The 21,633-nt window shown below is 35.6% G+C and overlaps 1 protein-coding gene across 1 annotated transcript; it reads right to left on the bottom strand.

The window, feature by feature from the left end:
• Nucleotides 1-1,858: 1,858 nt before the first annotated feature.
• On the bottom strand, nucleotides 1,859-19,406 carry LOC149791519 (uncharacterized). The gene is made up of 6 exons (XM_089970047.1): nucleotides 19,249-19,406; nucleotides 18,005-18,167; nucleotides 16,129-16,306; nucleotides 10,825-11,032; nucleotides 4,395-4,612; nucleotides 1,859-2,105 (listed from the first exon to the last, which is right to left on the bottom strand). Exons 1-6 carry the CDS (start codon nucleotides 19,331-19,333, stop codon nucleotides 1,935-1,937), a joined length of 1,023 nt encoding a protein of 340 aa, XP_089826173.1. The 5' UTR covers nucleotides 19,334-19,406; the 3' UTR covers nucleotides 1,859-1,934.
• Nucleotides 19,407-21,633: the final 2,227 nt, after the last annotated feature.

The following is a 21,633-nucleotide window of genomic DNA, read 5'->3' as shown; positions in this document are numbered from 1 at the left end:
AACAAGAATTAGCAGCAAGTCTGCCTCTGAAGTGTTAAGGTTAGGTGTTTGATATATGCAATACACTTCTCCCCGGTGGGCAAAGAAATTTTTAAATTTAAACTACATCAAGGAATAATTTAAAATTAACAATAGCTGAAAATGTTTCCCCACAAATATTTGAATATGGTTAATAGCCATTCAAACATTAATTTCAGTATATAATTTCCATCTTATTAGATATATCTTACTGTTGTACTGATGTTACGTTCCTCATGTGTGGCATGGCACGTTCTGGATACTCCTGTAACAGAGATTCTTGATTCCCTTTCTTCAACATTTACATTGTCATTTGGATCTGGCATGGCAAGAACATGTTTCAGTGGTTTTTTGCTCTCAAGCAATCTTGCTTTTTATCATTTCATAGAACATTTCAATTTAACTGAGTATCATTTACAGAATAATTTGAATTTAAATTTTAGTTAGGTACATCACGTATTTAAGGTTGCCAAAATCGACGAAGTCTCGGATCGGTAACATTCTTTATTCAAATGATATTCATCTAGGCTGTGACCATCAGTGCTTCCCAATAAATACTGTACATATAACAAATGTTCCTTTTGTCTTGAATTGATTTTGATAATGCGCATAAGCTATCCATATCAACCATGGCATTGGAATCAGCATTAAGAGTTTGTGTTAGGACTGGTCGACATGGTGTCAGGAAAATGCGACTGGGTGGGACATGATGCTACACGACTGCGGCATGATGACCCTGTACTATATATACACACTATTTCGCTCAGCCTCGCTCTTCTTTACTCCCATTAATTTATTATTATTGCTTTTCTCCACCGCCGTACCTTGTAATGACGACAAAAGTAACAATATTTATCCGGAAATGCAAGTGTATAAACAGGAATTGAACATAAGAATTGCAAATGGAAAATATAAAAGATAAACAGCAAAACCTAATGAAATCGAGCTGAAATAATAGAAGAGAAAGATATCGATAATACGTAAGAAACGTTTATAAATGCTAGAGTTGCCAAAACGTCCAGATCAATATCAGATGATATAATTTGCAGTGTGACATCGTTGATTCTTTGGTAGTCACAGATCGAGTTCTATCTATAAAAGTTTTTGTTGATTCTGCTTTTGTTGCATTGGTGTCATTCAGACGCCGGTTAAAATTTTGAGTTTGGTGTAATCATGGGTAAGGACGGAATTGGAGGTCCAACATTTCGTTCGTCATGTTTCATTTAATTAAATTTATTAACACGAGTAGTTAATTGTTAAGAAACGCGGAGAATAAAGATGTCCTGTTGTGGTTGCAGTTCTATACTTTCTAGATTCATTCTTACAAACGCACACAGTAAACAAATACTTCATACACTGAGTTTTTCGGATAAAATCGGACTACGTTTCTTGCACCTAGATGACAATTAAATATTTACATCGCACGACAGAATTTTTGCCTTCCAGTAAGGAATTAGTGCTCTCGGTTCAATCAGCTTAGGATAAAATCAGTTAAAGTGGCTTCCGGTTATTCACCACGACGTGAATGCGTTCTATTCTAATAACGGAATGGTACTATCAGTGAAACATTTTATGTCACTTTATTTTATATATCAGAATTGGGCATAATAAATTACATAGTAACTACACAACTGGTTGACGGCAACATCTGTTGGACTCTGAGGGTAAGACCGTTGTGTTCATCTCTCTAATGACTTTTACCTCTTATATTAGGGCGGGCACAGGTCATTACATACAAGTTCATACAGACACACGCACGCACGCACAGAGGTCAGCATGTAGCGCTATTTATTTCGGGTATAATCACAATATGTAATGTTTGGCTTGTGAAGAATAACAATGTTATTTCTATAACTTTATTCCAGTTCTATCATTTCTTAACATCAAAAAAGCTTCTGATCACAGAACACGTAACATTAAGCCATTTTATTCCAGTACTCCATGGCCATATTGCGAACTGTACCAGGAAGGTCCATCATGGCATACGCAACACTTGACTGGTACCTGACGTAACTTCCTTTGATGTATGCAGTCACGAATACTGTCGTAAATTTCATGTTGTTCATGGAAGCAGGGTCATACTCAACCTGTATAAAAGAGGTAAGTTAATATTTAGACTTCTGAGGAACCGACTGAATTCTTATTTAATCAGACTAATTAATATGTGTGACTGTTGATTTCTTCATATTTTGAATTCGAGAACAAAACTGTATAACTGTATTAAAAGTTACATTGTCTTTCATCGGTTTACAATTGTACCACACACACACACACACACACACACACACACACACACACACACCTATTTCATAATTTGCTTGAAAACAACTCACTGGAAATATAATTTAATTTAAAATATAATGTATATAATTTAAACAAACATAATTTAAACTGATGTAATTTATTATAGGAGCCCATTATGATGATTATATATTACATCGATGTGTAAATTGTACATAATCGTTCAAAACGTAAAGTCCCGAAGACTTTATGATAACTTTATGAGTGATTCGGTTACAATTTATAGATCGATAAATACCCAACCAGGGTCCTTTAATCTTTATAATTCTAATTTAGATCATTATGTCATCATATCAGCTGATTTCATCAACAAAGTATTCACTTTTATGCAGCTTTTCTTCTAATACATAGTATATCCAAGTGTGGTCGATTGTTTAGTTACTAATATAGGGTAGAATGTCGAAATTGATCATGCCAGTGATCAAAGGAGCTTGTTAGGACATTTGTTTCTATTTTTAAAAAATTGTTTGTTGCTGCTTAAACCAAGCATCTATTCCTTTTTATTCACATTACACTTGCCTATGTCATGCGTTGTTATAACATTCATTGTTCTTGCTTTCTACGCATTTCGATGTTAATGCATCCGTAAAATGCGAGCAATGAACAAATAATTAAGACAATCGTGCAGTAGTCAGATTTCCGAATGGTATTGATTACACACAAAAATGTTATATCTTGTATTCGTGGCTCGTTTTTCTTTTGCTAAAAAGAATCTGTTACTCGCTAAGGGATAAAATACTTGTACAGACCTCGAAACATATGACCATCATGTCACTGAGTATTTCGTATTTTATAAACACATCTTACCTTTATATATAAAAGTATCAAAAATTAAAACTCTCATATAATAGGTTTACACACCAATAAGCACATATGCACTATGCATAAAATGATTATTCCACGCAACAACCAAATTCTAACCTTCATGTAGTCCTCAAAATCTGAAAGACATGTATGTCAGTGCATATTTGCACTCTCAAATAATAAACAAATATATGGGAAATCAAAGATTTGTGGAAACCAAAGAGGCAAGACGTGCCAACGCATAAAGGAAACCAACACATTTTTCAGTACAGTCCGAGGTAACAAACTGAATATTCACAAACATTCTACAACATGAAACAGAGTAAATGCGATCTACCTCATCACATGCAATGTATTCAGCACCTGATATGATGGAATAAAGCAGAAAATAAATATTGGAATGAATCTCGAAAGATGAGACTGGCAAAACAATACAGTGGGAAGTAGGCCAGCGGAGGAATATTTTCCTTCTTTTGTTAAGGCATTCAGCGATGTAATCCAGTCTGAAATCGATCATAATTCCAAATGGAACACAAAATCGGAAATGCAAAAGAAAAATATCGGATTCGCAGGCTGCGAATACTCAAACCCAGCAGCTTAACCCCGTTAGAATCCGTACATAGGAAACAAAGAATTTACATGTTACCAAAGTAATATTTTCCTGCCATTAATTTGCGCTCTTAAACCAATAGTCTTAACCACCCTTTTTCTGTTAAATGTGATTCCAAATAAACAAAATGCATATATTAACTTTCTAAAAGCGTATTTTAAGCTATTAAGAAGTACAACTCATATATGCAATATTGCTTTAGGATATGAGGCTGCCAGTTCAACAAAATATAATGTCCAAGGTAAAGATAAATATGTAACTGGACAATTGTAAATGGCTCAATGGTTTCATTGCTGACCTACTGACTTTGTTGTAGTCTTTTGCGTCACACAAACGCAAAATGTAAGAAGGTTCGTTCGTCGTTGCTCGTTACATTTATTATTGCATTGTATCAAATATGTACACATCTACAGCAAACACTATATAGATTTTATATAGAACTGGCGTTTATACATTTTGTGCTGGATTCGCTTGTGTAATCGTCTGTTGTGGCTTTGTGCCCTTGTAAAATGAATCAGTAGATTCCGAAGTGCTTGGACTGGTTTCATACCAGTTTGGCACTGTTGTTTACCAGTGTGCCTTATATATAATTATACTGACATTATTTTGGTTGCATGTTATCTTTGATAGTAGCAGCAGTAGCATTATTACATGGCCTCACCTTGCTGACAATGGGATGTATTGCATCGATAGTAGCATTGTAGATGCCACCGATCTGCTGCGCACGTGTCTTTACGGTTCTGTCTAGGTCCACCACTTGGTCACCGCAAATAGATCTGAGCATATGTTCATTGTCCAGAAGGAGTGGATGACAGGAAGCACATTTCTCCATACAACTTCTAGTCTCGGCATCTATCTCCCTTTTCCTCCCGAAAAGATCTAGATCAATTGGAAGAGAACTCTTTTTAATAAGTATCTCACAATAGATCGATAGAATATTTTGGAATCTCCACTTCTTTATGTTTTATGTTTTGATTTCTTTTCAAATTCATTGCCTACTGCAGACAACAGCATCCTGAAATTCAATTCGTGGCAAATAACTACTTTACCATCACCTGAAATGAACATTTTAATAATCGAAGATCCGATGAATATATATAATCTCCATCAGGAACATATGTGTCAATCCAGTTTATTCCTTAAACTAATATGTAGCAATTCAGCTCATGGAAAAGGTTAAGGATATTCAGAGTGGTACTCTTTTCAGCCCTGTTTTAAAAACAATTTCCCTCAGTTTATTACATGAACAAACTCTGTTCTGTAAATGTACGTCCATAACTGTCGTTTTTCAGAAAGACAAATTGTACGATCACTGGCAAAGAGGACAATATACATTTCGCGTCTCTTTGAAAACGGACTTCAGTGAATCGCACATTTTAGGGTACTTCACACAAAGTCTGTTTTATATGCATCATACCAATTGGAGAAAAAGGTTAACATCACTGGTTAATCCGATTTTATCTGCTCTGGCGTCTTTCAACTAGATACAGTGACCGATTATCTCCTATTACGATTTCAAGGGTGCTAGTACCTCCTTTATTTTATAGCGTGTTGAGCAATGCCTAGGCACGATTAACAAATAAAAGTTCTCTAGAAGCAGTTATATTGGTTGAATCCAGTCATAGGAATGATTGATTGTTAACGATTTTCCCCATTTCCTCAGAGCATGTGTTTCCATCAAACTGCCGTTCTACATGTGGCAAAAGTGAAAAACAGACAAAGAGCCCAACTCTACTTCTCTCAGAGATTGCATTGAATAGTTTTTACGTTGTTCTCAGTGTTTTTCAAATAGTACATTAATTTTGTTTTCAAAATACATTTTCGAAGTTTTGTGTCACTGCGTTTCATCAAACAGTCTCTTTGTCAAACCTATGTCTTATTACAAACTATTGCAATTCTGAAAATACGCCATAAATCTTAAAGTTAAACAGTATACAAATTTTGTGCAAACTTGTTTCAGTTATACTCCAAAAGGGTTTCGATCCAGCACCATATTAGTTAATCTAAAAGATTGCAAGCTTGTTAGAAACTCTAACACTTAAATTTTGAACGAATTTAACACACCGTACATTTTAACGAACGTCCAGCTACTACGATCAGCATCAGTTATATTTGTTGGAACACGCAAGATACATTTGCTGAATGTTTGAATATTTAATTTCCCTCGACAACACACAGTCATTCAGAGCACTAGTACACATTTCTGTGCCACGTATCCATTTTGCATAATACTTTCTTCTTTGATCAGACTTGGCTATTTAAATAAAGACTGAAAAATTATTTCAGAATCGAGCATATCACACACAACTAATTGGTTTGGCTATTATACATGTGCTACCTTGAAACAAATCACTGACTATAAAATATTATAATCTCTTCCAGACACCAAGATAAACGTCTTGCTCTCAGATATCAATTGCATTCTTGTGTTTAAAAGTGTTTGAATAACGCAGATTCGTGTATGTGATATGGCCATTGTCGTGCTTATGATACGGATCATAGCAGACGTTACGATAATACATATGACGTATTTCATATTTCAGTGAGAATTGTGGAGGCAACGATTTGTAATGAAATTAACATTACAAATGAGTAGAAACTTTAGATTGAGATTGGTGATAAAGGAGATATATGAACTCATTGATTTTCCGACAAAGATTATGAGAGAGAGAGAGAGAGAGAGAGAGACTAACGACAGATTGAAACGCATCTGAACATTTAGCACTATTTCCGACTGATCAAAAAGCAGCAGTAAAATATCATACCTCGTTCTCCCGTGGACCGATCCAGACTATTACGGTCTAACCGCCATATTGTCTATTTAACAGGAATTCGTGAATGTATTTTTGGCGAGAGTTATCGCCGAAAGGAAACTCCTCGTGCGAATTAAATGCTGTGTCGTTTATTATTTTCAGCAGGTTATTGTTATTACTACTCCTGTTGTCGCTATACAAAGCATAAGTTGTTGGTACTGAACTTTCTCCAAATAATGATATAATTTTTCCCTATTTCTCCTATATTTCATTACTACTATCGTTATGTTTGATTTTGGTTCATGCAATTACAGTACCTACTTAGAGTTCAATTATGAGGTATATTGCATACCCATTTAATCTTTTTATGGATGATCTGGTGTCAGCTACTGATGTTCAGTCCGTATTTAATCATTCTTGGATGATCTGGTGTCAACTACTGACGTTTAGTCCGTATTTAATCGTTCATAGTGTCGTATTTATTCTTCCATGGTCATCTGGTGTCCAGTAGTGATGTTCATGCAGTATTTCCATTTAATATATCGGACTAGAACTACTATCTTGTTTTCGATTACATTCTTGGGTGGATATTTGTTCATGCATTGAACTTAACCTTATAATTCCAGTTTGATTTAGATGTATTCATAGCGTGTATCTAAACTTACGGGAAAGCGTGTGCGTATGTAATAAATAAATAAATAAATATTAAACAAAATTCGTGTCGTGTTTCTATCAGGGGAAATAACTCTCTTGATATGCGCACGAATCTATTGTAATCACTACTTCACATCAAAATCGCTCTATCCACCCATTCGGAACAACAACACAAAAAAAACATATAGTTTTGTGCATATATAAATATAGATGTGGCGTAATCCAATACGAACAATTTGGCATATATTCAGCTCATGCACACGTAACGGACCTACCTGGTCTGCACTTTGTTCAGAAATAGACTTGAAACCTTTAAAATGGGCGAGTTGCCTGCCGGTAGATTTTGATTTGCAATAGTGCAACCAATATTAACGTCCAAACACAATCAAATACGTGTCTCATATTTGCTGAAGAAAGGGATTAATATCATAAACGTCGATTTAGGAGACATTTTTGTATGTAATAAAAAGAAACTTACTTTTCCTGCGTAGCTACCAGAAGTATTTTATCGTAGTACAAACAAACGAACTATTTTATCTCGAGGTTTCACCAGTCAGTAAGATATCTGGGCTTTTTGTTATTCTTTTAATACAAAACGGTGCAACATTCATGTTTTAACCTGGGAAAGTAAACAAATTCTCCATATATTTTTACTAAATCAAATGGTCTTAAATTGTGTTATTACAGGATATATTGTACAACTTAAATAAATTCGATTCAGATCAGTGAATATCGATTTTAACAGCATGACTCTAAAAATATTGCATCACAATGTAATGTACAAGTCTTCAGGTCATTACCATGCAATTTCATGATTAATATTTTATTACGTGTCATTAAGATATCAAAAGTACAGCTCTACGATGAATCTTACAATTAGCCATTCTATCACATGATGTCATCGATATAGAGGATCTCAAATGGGTAACGATTTAATACTGAATTTATGAAACGAGTTGAATAATGTCCAGCTTTTGCGAGCCTTGCTGGACATTATTCAACCCGTTTCATAAATTTAATATTAAATCATTACCCATTTGAGATTCTTTTTATCACATAGCTTTTATTTCAGTGGAAATTATTTAGATAGAAAGAAGCACGAATAATTTTGTTCATTCTGACAGACGGTGCATCTTTCATTTGTTGTGCATAAAATATAGTCCCATAAAAGGTTAAACAAGTAAAAGTAGATAAACAGAACATTTAATAACGACAAAATCATTTTTCAAAACAGAATTATCAATGCGATATGATGGCACATTGTTTGATACGGTAAACAGTAGGCCTAGAACACATGTTTACCCTGAAATGTCACTTTCAGAACTAAACATTACATTGTTGCGATATTTATGTGAAACAGGATTACTGGATGCAGAAATTCCCACATTTACTGCAATGCATTTGTGACTGGATATTTGCAGTATTTGACTGGAACAATAGACTGTACAGAAGACGTAAACAAATTTATTTTTGAGTCGGATTTGCATCCCATATATATACTCCGTAAAGATGCTGTGGTTGGATAAAGTTCTGTCAGTTAGGAGACCCATTTATGCCCAAATTCTTCTGTGAACAGATGTGAGTTTATTTACTTCTATAAGTTTACATTTAAACCACACTTGTATATACGGTGGATTCTATATGTTACAGATATACCACTCCCTCCCCACACACCGCCATCAAATAAGCAATACCCTTAGTTTTACTTCTTATTGCTGTTCTTGTCTTATAGTGTTACGCCATTTTTCTCATTATCATATTGTTATACATGACATAACAAACCCCTCTGGGGGTAAAATATCCATATTCAGACAGCCGAAATAATTTTTCCTCAATTTCCTTTCGCGAGTCGAGTTCAAAAATGGACGCAAAAAATGTTCATTCAAAACCAAATATTCCAGAAGGCGGGGTTAAAAACGTTTACCCACGATCCCAGCCAATCAGTAAAGATGATACTGCACAATAATTTCATGGGCTTATTTGGACCAGTCAGAATCACATAAAGTGATATTTTAACGTGTGGTAATATCAAAAATATGAAACTGCGCATACTATATGAAAACTATACATACTGTGTGATAAAATATGATATGTGATATGTCAACCGTATCTCATCAAAGTGGGTTACCTTCCCTTGTTAGTTTAATATCACAGCCGCAGTGATGTGCATTCGGTCGGAACATTCCACCAGGAGAAAACTATACCCTTTGATAGCCTTATGACACATACTTTAGACGGTATTTACTGGGATTTGTACACCTAGGTTTATTTAGTGTAGAATTTTAAGAATCTATCAAAAGAGAGAAAAAAACTCTCATAGGATTCTTTGCTTTTAGTGATGGACATTAGTCCGATTGCTTTATACTGTAAGGTAGCAAACATAATAATATAACTTGGAATCATAATGCAACGCCTCTGTGTCGCCACATTTAGTCTGGCTGCTTTACCTTATTCTTAATGGGATTTCAATACATTGAAGGGGACCAACGGTCGAACCCAATCAGGGTCCATGTTTACTAATCCATGGACACAGTGAGCTAATGTGTTGATTACCTAGAGTCCAAAACATTGTCACCGCCACGAATCACGATGAAAAAATATGAACTCTGAAGGTTGGGTGTGGTGTTAACCAATTCAATGACACCATTCAAAGTCGTGCGCTGTATAGTGACATTACAATAGTACACGTGTAACGTTAAAGGCGGTGGCTGTACTTTTCTGAATTCAACCGATGCAGCTTTCTTTCTATTTCTACCTTTCCACCATTTACTTCCAAAACACGTAAACAAAATAGAAATATTATATTTATCAATATTGTTGTTTATTTTTTGTTTATGATTATTGATTGTAATAGTCATTTTTTAGAGAACATAGTATACAGCTAGGTTTTGTCTATGAATGTAGATTATATTTGAAGACAATTAAAATTTTCAGTAAACATTTTTACTTGAATTTTAGTTCAGGACATTGGTATTACCCTTGGACAAAATAAACCTGGTTTACCTGCTATTGCCAGGTAACTTCCTAAAAGCTACATAAACAGACCTGGTCTTGTTTACTAATTTGATGGAAATTTCCACTGAAAATGGACCTCATCTTGGTCCTCCTATTGTGTCACAGTTCTTAAATAATAACTTTGCTCACATCAGAATTATTCATTCCTACTTTAACATCTGACTAGTGAACTCAGTCGTCGTGTTAAGTTAAAATTTGAGAGAAATTATTTATTAATTTGTTCATTGGAATTACAAAATGATCATTGACTTTAGGACTAAATCAGTATTTTGGATTTATAGCGAACTATTTCAAGGACATTCTGGAATATATAATTGTGATCGATCAAAAATGTTGGCACATCAGCAGAATCAAGACTACTAGCAACTCAGCCTATTCAAGATTGGAGTTCATTCATAACACCACTGGAATTCATTCATAATACCCTATAGTTATGAACTTGTGAGAGAAAAAAAATTGGTATGACTATTTTGGATTTAATTCACAGCACTCTAAGTTCCTTTTAAATTTTCACTTTTTATTTTAGAGAAAAATATTATTAGTTGAATTTAACAAAACTTGTTAGTTTTTACTTTTGCTGTTACCTAAAGATCAAAGAAACGTAACAATTGAATCCGCTTGATATAGTAAATATAAACTATATAATTGTGTTAGAAGACGAATACCTACGCCCAAGTGCATTGCCTATGCTCTGTCCGACACTTGTTATTGCATTGGTAACAGTACTGACCGCGCCCTTGACCCCGTCGCCAACTTGACTCAGTCCGTCCTTGATACCACTCCCAACTGACCCAAGGCCGTCCAGTACGGTGCCGCCTACAGACTGCAGTGCACTACCTACCTTTTCCAGGCCGTCTTTGAGCCCGCTAAAGGCGTCCTGTCGGTTGGAGAGAACATGAAAGTATAAGAATAAATGGTCAATACAAGTACATAGAGTAGCAGAAGTTGTTGCAATATTACTAGTATAGCTCAATAAAACCAATCTACAAGAACAAGCACAACGGTCGAGCCAGTGATATGTACACAGACAACGGGTTGACAAACTAGAGCTACGGTAAGTATTTGTTCACCTAAGTATACATCCGTCCCTCTCGCATGCGACTCCTTTACCCGAGATAGAGAGGAGTCTACAGTGCAGTTTCAGTTGATATCAACCTAAAACAACTGGCATCCAACTGCACATACCAAATGGACATGAACTTATTCAAACACTACTAATGTGGAATGATTAGCCAATATTTATATCTCCGTATGATCACCGTGATATGATTCGAGTATTACTGAAATCCGTCAGTAACTGCAAAACCAACAGAGTTAACACTATTATGTCATACATTGCTTCTATCTGTAATTTAATCAAAAATGTGCCGTAACTGTTCAGAAAATTGTCTGATTCCCCGGTCTGATCAGCATACACATCTTCTGATGATAGCCATAATACGTGCTAGGACACACGGTACTAATTATACGGAAGAACTGTGAACCAGTCTAGAATGAACCAGTCTAGAAATGGGTGAAGAAATCATAAGAGTATTTACGGGTTTGGTGGTCCATATATGGTTAATATTGAAAATTAAAATTTTAGTAAAAATATCTTTTGAGAGCTTATCCTATATGTAATTTTAAAAAAATATAGACAAATTTCTACTGATGCAATTTTAGCATTCTTACAGGCTTGAATCAGGAGTACTCAATAATGAAAGTAACACCTGATTCATTTGGTGCAGAATCAATAACATGTGTTTCATGCACGTGTATGTAAACAAAATGCCGCGGGTCATATGGTGTTCTACACACATAAGCTTGCACCAAGGTTAGATGTGCATGGAGAATTATAGGTCTCATCATCAGCACCCAGAAATTTTAAGTTATTGAATTTTGAATATGATGGTGTTTCCATATGTTTACTATTGGAGTTGAATTAGTACCGTGTGTCCTACTAAATTTCACGTGGGTACGTGGGAAAGCCTGCCAGTAGCTTCTCGTGGGTCGGTGGTTCTTCCCTGGGTTTTCCAGGGTTCTTCCTTCACCAGTTATACTGGCCGCCATGTATAGCCTATCTTGTGCTGAAAAATGGCGTTAAACCCTAGAACAACAACAACAACAACAACTAAAAGTTTCACACCAACCCATGCTGTGACAAGCTTTTTCCAGCTGTGTGTTTAAAGGGCAACAACTCCTATAAAACTCTCAAGTTTACTGCATAAGTCAGTACGCGTATCGTCAGGTGATAATAAGCTACCAAATTTAAAGAGAAACAAAACAAAACAAAACAAAACAAAAAAGACATAAAAAACAACCAAAAAAAAAAAAGCTGGAACACAAGTTGTGTTCACGGATTCTGTCAAACATTCCATGGAGCTGCAAGACAAATACGGCAATAACTAACAGAATCTGCGTCTGCAAAGTGCTGTTGCCAATAAATCCATCTTGGTGACAGATTTACGTGCAAAGTTTCATGCTGAGATACGTGCAAAGTTTCATGATGAGATACGTGCAAAGTTTCATGCTGAGATATGTGCAAAGTTTCATGCTGAGATACGTGCGAAGTTTCATGCTGAGATACGTGCACAATTTCATACTGGCTGAACATCTGCAACTATGTCATACAAGATATATCCAGCTTCAAGTCGTATATGGGAAATTACTATAAGAAGCATACTTGGAGCACAGTGATTAGCAAATATGCACACCTTTATGTGATGACAAGAATATGTAACAGGTAAGATAAAATAAAATAAGATTTATTTAACGCTGCATGACTTAAAACAACAATTCAATATAAACTCGATTGATCTTTTTAACGATATTAAAGACCTCATAGCGACCTATGTAAGTCTGTGAGATTAGTAGCGTTTGCAAGATTCTATCATACAATGCATTCACTTGCACTCCAAAATTTTCACAAAATGTCGCTTCCTCACACCCATCTTTGCGGTAAAACCTGCCAATTTTGTTTTATACATTACAATCCAAACAATAATTATTTCTTTGTCTAATGGATGGTTTCATCGTGTTTGTAATACGCAATTATCCCTCAGTCATAAAAATGCAGTTTATAATTTTGCACAAATGGACCTAAAATATCCGAAATTCTGTACGCATGCCTTGTTCATGTCAAGAAATGAAATTTTCCTACAGCTACACCCGTGTGAAGGTCTAAGTACTTTAATGTTCCTTCCTACAGCTACACTCGTGTGAAGATCTAAGTACCTTAATGTTCCTTCCTACAGCTACACTCGTGTGAAGATTTAATTACCTTAATGTTCCTTCCTACAGCTACACTCGTGTGAAGATTTAATTACCTTAATGTTCCGTCCTACAGCTACACCCGTGTGAAGATCTAAGTACCTTAATGTTCCTTCCTACAGCTACACTCGTGTGAAGATTTAATTACCTTAATGTTCCGTCCTACAGCTACACCCGTGTGAAGATCTAATTAGTACCTTAATGTTCCTTCCTACAGCTACATTCGTGTGAAGATTTAAGTACCTTAATATTCCGTCCTACAGCTACACTCGGTACCTAAATGTTCCGTCTTACAGCTACATTCGTGTGAAGATTTAAGTACCTTAATATTCCGTCCTACAGCTACACTCGTGTGAAGATTTAAGTACCTTAATGTTCCGTCCTAAGCTACACTCGGTACCCTAATGTTCCGTCATACAGCTACACTCGTGTGAAGATTTAAGTACCTTAATGTTCCATCCTACAGCTACACTCGTGTGAAGATTTAAGTACCTTAATGTCCTGCCCTACAGCTACACTCGTGTGAAGATTTAAGTACCTTAATGTTCCGTCCTACAGCTACACTCGGGTGAAGATTTAAGTACCTTAATGGTCCGTCCTATAAACAACATCTAAAGAAATTCTGACTGAATAAACATTTTGAATTTTATGTTGTTGTTGTTTTTGTTGTTGTTGCTGTTGGGTTTAACGCCATTTTTCAGCGCACGATAAGCTATGCATGGTTGTCAGTATTAATGGTGGAGGGAACACCCTGGAAATCCCCGGGAAGAACCACCGACCCACGAGAAGCTACTGGCCAGCTTTCTCACATACACACACTGGCCGAATCCTAGACTTGAACCAACGCAGAGAGAGGTGAGATGTCAGTGATCCGTAACGGATAACGCTTTAGACCACTCGGCCACTCGGGGCTCCTTTAATTTTATGCTAAACATTTGATACACTGTTATGCTTTCGAAAACCTTGCATTGACTATAAGGGCATAGGTTTTCTTTCGAACACAAGTTTTTAAACTAAGCTAGATACTGATATCGTCTTGAACACATTAAACGCTGAAATGATAAAAGAATTCTACGATTGTACTCTAAATAGCACATGATTCCAAAACTCAAATGTCGAGATTCACTTTTTTATTTAAAAAATTTAAACCTGTGCAAATTACGAAATAATGGAGTGTAACCACACAGCACGTCACAAATTTCCCTTCCTTGCCGTGAAAAATATCATACACTAGCACTGATTGTTGCATCCCTTCCGATCAAAACTAAACTTCTCTTTCTATCTGCCCTTTGGATTTATCGTGGTTGTAATTTATAACTATAGCGCACCGCTTAAATACAGCTTCTATTCTATCACAAAACGACCCCAACATAGCTGAAAAGTGGTACATATAGCAAACGTATTTTTCTACAACTATAATCATAGGGACATCTACATACCTGAATGTTGCTTTCTCTAAACAAAATGCGAAGAAAATCTAAACAGATAAACATTTGTCATGATATCGGAAAGATGTGATACACAGTCATTCTTGCAAAAAACAGGTATTAACTCTTAGTGCAAAGTTTTGCATTCGAACACTGTAGTATTATTATTAAAAATGAGCTAAATATAGATAGTATCTTACTGAATAAACATTTTGAATTTTATGTGTGTGTATGCATGTATGTGTGTGTGTGTGTGTGTGTGTGTGTGTGGGCGCGCGCGCGTGCGTCAATCACGTTTACATAAGAATTCATTGATTCTACTTTACACAACGCTTTAAAAACCAATTACAAATTAAAACCTGTGCAACAACTGGAAACGGTGGAGTGTAACCCCATGAAAAAGAACAATAACCATTACAAACTTTGCTGTTTTTTATATGCGCATCATCAGATGCCGGCCGCAGTATCCAAGTTTCATAGTCATCCACTCCAAACAAGTTATGTCAGTATGCAAGCACTTCCCAGCAAGATACACGGCTTGTATACCACATCATAACCGGGATAGCAAACATTCGTGCACAGTGCCAATTTCGGTTAATTTATTATTATTATTAGTAGTAGTAGTAGCAGTAGTATTGATGTTGTTATTGCAAGAACTCACACTCAATTTAAAGACGGTTTTGTAAATAAAATCATAGAATAATGATGTTTCAATAAACAGTGTCAGAGAGAGAGAGAGACTAAACATATTTCACATTTGTGCTACACGTGATACGTAGTCATTAAGGTATTACGAAATGTTCAATTACAAGGTTTAAGCTAGTGATGCCAAGAAGTTGTTATAGCTATAAATAAATGACAACGCATTTGTCACATGAAAACCCTATGGAATTTTGGACACTTGCTTTCTGGAAAGTATTATTACAAAGGTAGGAGAGGGCCTAAAGGGAATTAGAGGAATTAGGCAACATCATACTGATGCATCTGCTTTTTTCAAAAACCTCATTTGATATATACAACAAAAGCGCCATTAAGAACGAAAACATAAAGTACTGGATACAAATCAGAATGAAAAGCAAAACACAGCACATCATCTGACACATAAACTGACGTAAAGGAATTGTTTGAACTTTGAACAAACCTCTTACCTGGATGGACTTTTACGAATGACTGCGCCAGCTTCGAACAGGAATCGAACCGAAAAGCAATGGTAAAACACCAATATGTTCTCACTGCTTTATGAACACTCTTCGCCAAATAATGCTTATAAAGGAGAATGTGTGTTTAATTCACTTACCGTAACTACCTGGCCCGTTGAAGTAACCAGTCCTTTCATGGAGGAGACAAACTCCTTTCCGCCATCGGCCACTAGATTCCCCAAGTTTGTAATACTGTGTCCAATATCATTAAGAGGTCCCTTTAGGTACGTATAGGGATTAAGTAAGTTCAGATAATCAGTAAAGGAGGGAGATTTTCTGAAAGAGAAGAGTCAAGACAGTTCTACAGACGACAAAATGATTATCTTTGGAAAGAAAGCGGTCGTTACTTTGATTATGTTCAAGTGGTTTTTCTGGTCAGAAACATATACAACTAAGAAGTTTTCAAAAAATATTCTTCATGATACAACTGTAAATCCAGACAAAGGACCGTCTTAAAGAGTTCTAAATGTTGCAAGTATTTGTATTTCATACAGAGATACAGTGTGATACTCACAGAATCCTATCGAATACATTTGTATGGCGTATTTTACTTTTTTTTAATTATGGCTATGTTTAATCTCTTGTTTCACAAACAAGGATATTTCGTCATTTGACAATATTTATGGCAATCAAAGCAAGCGCCACTTATTAAAATTATGTGCCGTTAAAAACTATCCATGTAATTTGCTGGATGTGCACGGCATTACCTTTTACCGGTTTACCACGGTATATTTTGTGATGGTTAGTACCACGGTATGTTGCCACTATACCGGTAGAACGATAATTTCCGTCGGTATGATGCATGCGGAAATTCACGAGTAAATGTGTTACTAATTTAATGATATTAATTGTGTTCATTTTACACGACAAAAAAATAATTTAGCAAATATTGTATTCTTACCAAACAGTTGTATTTTGTCGCTAATTAATATTCAATCTTAGAAACATAATTATATGTATGATATTTTAATCACATATTCGACACGTGTCGCGTATTTCAACGTGGTGTCTAAGTGAGATGTTGCGACAGATATTTTAGCAAAAACGAATATTTGGAAAAGTGTTTTTTTATAATAGTATTTCGTTATTTACTATCGTAAGCTAATGTGGTAAGTACATTTATTCCTTTGTTGTTGTTGTTGTTGTATGGTTTAACGCCATTTTTCAGCACACGATAGGCTATACATGGCAGCCAGTAATAATGGCGGAGGAAGAACCCGGAAAAAACCCGGAAATAACCACCGACCCACGAGAAGCTACTGGCAAGCTTTCTCACATACCCACGTTGACTAAATCCGAGACTCGAACTCACGCAGACAGAGGTGAGATGGCAGTAATCAGTAACTGACAGCGCTTTAGACCACTTGGCCATTCGGGGCCCCTATTCCTTTGTAAGTATGCGAATTATCATATGGTTGATGTCTTTTTTAATTTTTCGTCATTTGTCAGGTCCACTAAATAATATTTTGTTTGTTAAGTCAGTATGTTTTATCTTCGCTGGCCCTCTGTCATAATTACCTGGCTTGGGTCTTGGCATCCCACTCAAAGTTTCCATGCCTATTATATAAATAATGTAGCCAGTAAAATGTAGGCTTCATTTTGAGCTGAGTTATTTAATTTTCTTTAATCTCAAATAATTATATGATTTCGAATAATATAATATAATGGGGCTAATATAATGTTATTCTGCTATATATCAGAGTAAGATATTTCTCCAAGATGTCAGCCGAAGAAATTCTTTTCTAAGTTTCAGGCCCCTGCTCCAGAAGATTATATTGCTGACCCCTAATATACTTGCGTTATACCTTGACACGTATCGCAGTATGTTCAGAAATACCGTTGTACAACATTGTCTTGGTACCCAGCTCTATTATTTGCAGCATACTTGTATAATTTCCTCTGGAGCAAACAGAATGTACTTTTAAAAGATCTACTTATCGTTAATGAATCATGTGCAGTATTTCTATCACATACCCACACGTGCTCTGCGTTTCTGACTTGCATGCGTTGACCTTGGCGTCTATTTTGCCGTTGCATTCGGTGTTCTTGGTTTTTAGCACATTACTCTGTTCTACCGTGACGTTCCATTCTACTGCTACTTTCTGTAAAAGTACCTGTCGGAATAGCTTAACAAATGCTGAAATGCAGAACGAAAAATGTAAAAAAAAAAATGTAAGAGTCTTTAAGAGTAAAAAATGTATGTTACCATGAGAATGTTGTTCTTATATTATTGAACTGTTGATTATTTTGCAATGGCTTTGCTAGCTTAGTAAACGCTGAAATGCGGAACGAACAGTTATGTACAATTTACAAAAGCTGTCAAATCATTAACAGTAGAAAATACTCTTTTGTTTTCTGTTTTTGTTTTGAATTGTTTGTTGTTTTGTTTATGTATTTAATTATTGGGTGGATTAAAGACCAGAATGATTATCCTTCTTATGTCCATTATAGAAGGATCTCTGTATTCTCCAATTTATATCATTTCTTTTAATAACGTCATGTTAGTTAAGTTTTTCAGAATGCATCTAAATACTTAGCGACGTTGCGTGCAGCAAAAACCAAAACCTTTTCACAGAATAACCATTGATACAGTTTAGAAATGATCTCTTTGATAACTATAATTTTTGCGGTGTTCGTACACGCTCAAATTTGTGTACGAATTGTTCTCATTTAAGGGCCTTTCCGTGTGTGATTTTGAAACGATCTTCACAAGTCAATTACTCTGTGTCCATTTCGACATTGTTTAAGTAAATTACAATGAACTGTGATCTGGGGGCATACGTTTAGCCATCTAACTGTAAATAAAGCTTACTCTAGCCGTTGGCTCCGTCCCCCTCGACCACTCTCATCTTATCAAACGTTGACATCAATGTTTGAAAGTTTAAATATATATATATATATATATATATATATATATATATATATATATATATATATATATATAGAGAGAGAGAGAGAGAGAGAGAGAGAGAGAGAGAGAGAGAGAGAGAAACAGACAGACAGACAGATTTGAAGTCACTGCTTTGGAAATATAATAAGTGATAAATGCTAGAAAAAAATCCGTAAAAGTCAATGTAGGAGATTTGTTTTCTTTCCATCTTTAAGGATTGTTCTCGAATAGAGCTATTGTAAATGCTAAGATATAAATAGGTCAATATTATAGCCAGTCAATATTATACTTACTGTTCTGGTTAATAATATACTTATAATTTACTTACTTTCCTGGCTGAAAGAATCAAGTTCCACCAGAGTGCCTTCTATGGTGGCACACGTACCAATACAAATTAGCAACAGTTTCCACATTGTGGCAGATGTGGGATTGATATGTCTATTTCAATGTCGAGATTCGGGACTTAACTAACAAGTCTTATCTGCCTTAACAGTTATAGCTAAAGCGCATGGGGAAACTTGTATTGACTGATAAGGCAGGGATCCATATTCAGGTCTGATAGATAAATTACATTAGATCAAAACAGTGACGTGACTTTCACTTTAAAAATTCGCAGCTTAATAAGGTCAAACTAATTTTGCCAGATGTCCCAGAGGAATATGAGGAAATGTATACAAATTTTGTCCCGCCCGATGGCAATTTTATTCCTGCATTCTGCTTTTCTTTAACTTACTCGTGAGATAAAAATAACACCACGCATATTGTTTTGAAAGTTCATAAAACAAGTCTAAAAGTGTAATGCAATGCACGGCAGACCCATTTGTGTCAACTAACATAGCAATGGTGCATATTTGTCAGGAACTGCGAAGTGTGGACTTACCAAAACGGAAATGAAGATACTGTATGCGTAATCTAATTTAGCGAAGTTGCAATAAGTGATGTAATACAGAGATATATTACATATATTTATTATCTTCACACAACTGCTTCTCTGCCATGTATAATTGAAATTACTACAAAGTCTATATTAGGGACGTGGTTTAGAAAATCAGCGACAGAAATAAAAGGCTGTATCAAGCATATGAAGAAATCTAAAATATTGGGCACAGCCAGAGTCCTACACAAACGGTGTCTACAAAATACAAAATCGCAACACGGACACGGGTTTATACTGTCAGTTCCTCACTCACAATCTTGATATTCTTAATCGGTTTATTTTCTAAGTATTTTGAAAACAAATTATCTGCAATATATGCTGCTTGTGTTTGAAGATCTTGGGTGGCTTAGCTCTCCAACACGTTACAAATCAACTTGAATTTAAGTCTTTAATCAATTTCCGTTGTCCAATGTCAGTTTCAGAACCGAAAGTGTGTAATGATTGAGGTCATAACAATTATTTAAGGTATTTAGAGTCCAGGACATGGAATGACTTAACATTAAATGTACAATCCACTCCTGGAATCCACTAAACAGCAAATCCCCTTCAGGTCATAGAATGTACTCGCAATATATGTAAAATCAATTCAAATATATATAATGACGTCACACTAGATGTACAATCCACTCAAAAGCATACAATGACCACGCGCAAGGTGTGCAATCCAGTTCAGGACATTGAATAACAACACACTGGATTACAGTCTACTCATAGGCAGTCTACTCTAAGTCTACTCTAAGGCATGGAATAACAACACACTGGATTACAGTCTAATCTAAGGCATGGAATAACAACACACTGGATTGAAGTCTACTCTAAGGCATGGAATAAACAACACACTGGATTGCAGTCTACTATAAAGCATGGAATAAAAACGCTGTATTACAGTCTACTCAAAGGCATGGAATAACAACACACTGGATTGCAGTCTACTCTAAGGCATGGAATAAACAACACACTGGATTACAGTCTAATCTAAGGCATGGAATAACAACACACTGGATTACAGTCTACTCTAAGGCATATAATAACAACACACTGGATTACAGTCTACTCTAGGGTATCTACTCTAGCAATCAACAGTTTTCTAATTGAAGATTCCATAATGTCGCTTCAAATAATATATAAATAGATATGTTCGAAATATTCGGCAAAATTTGTACAATAAAAACTCCACAGACAAGCCTCCAAACATTAGAGTGGCATCCGTCATATAAAACAATCAGATCAGGTGAAACTGTACGGCTCGCAAACAAGGAACACATATACCTGACTCATTCATATCACATGCAAGTTGAAACATGGCCGAAGAGCGTACTTTTACATTGTAGACTGACATATTTTTTTCAAGTAAAACGTTCTTTCGTACTTCGTACTGCAGCATCATGTTATTACTTGCGGTGAAAGAATAGTGGAGACGATCTTTATCAGTGGATTCATATGGAGATTATAAGTGTCCTTGCGAGGAGTTATTTCAGATTAATAAAATCTGTTGATACTGAGCAGCTCGAGAAGCTAGTTCTTTGAATAATGCGTGTATTAAGAAACTGACTTCCCAAATTCTGTGACATGACAGTTCTGGTCAACCAGAAACGTGTCGTGAAATCGGAACAGTTGTGTTCAACCGGAAACATGTCGTTAAATCGGAACAGTTGTGGTCAACCGAAAACATGTCATGAAATCGGAACAAAGTTAAACGTTAGAAAGAGACCGAGGATCTCAAGCAATTAAATGGATTTCAACCACGACTGTTTAGACAAGCATTACTTTAGAATT

The sequence above is a fragment of the Sinohyriopsis cumingii genome, chromosome 9, assembly GCF_028554795.1.
Source record: "Sinohyriopsis cumingii isolate HCF-2022 chromosome 9, ASM2855479v2, whole genome shotgun sequence".
Classification (NCBI taxonomy): domain Eukaryota; kingdom Metazoa; phylum Mollusca; class Bivalvia; order Unionida; family Unionidae; genus Sinohyriopsis; species Sinohyriopsis cumingii.
This window is presented reverse-complemented; position numbering and strand designations above follow the sequence as displayed.

What these genes read in the sequence shown, in the direction of transcription:
- LOC149791519 (XM_089970047.1), bottom strand. Translation starts at nt 19,333, where the DNA reads ATGTGGAAACTGTTGCTAATTTGTATTGGTACGTGTGCCACCATAGAA. An exon ending in TGATTCTTTCAGCCAGGAAA is followed by an intron (nt 18,168 to 19,248) that starts GTAAGTAAATTA and finishes TCTGCATTTCAG; the next exon opens with CATTTGTTAAGCTATTCCGA. An exon ending in GAAACGCAGAGCACGTGTGG is followed by an intron (nt 16,307 to 18,004) that starts GTATGTGATAGA and finishes CTTCTCTTTCAG; the next exon opens with AAAATCTCCCTCCTTTACTG.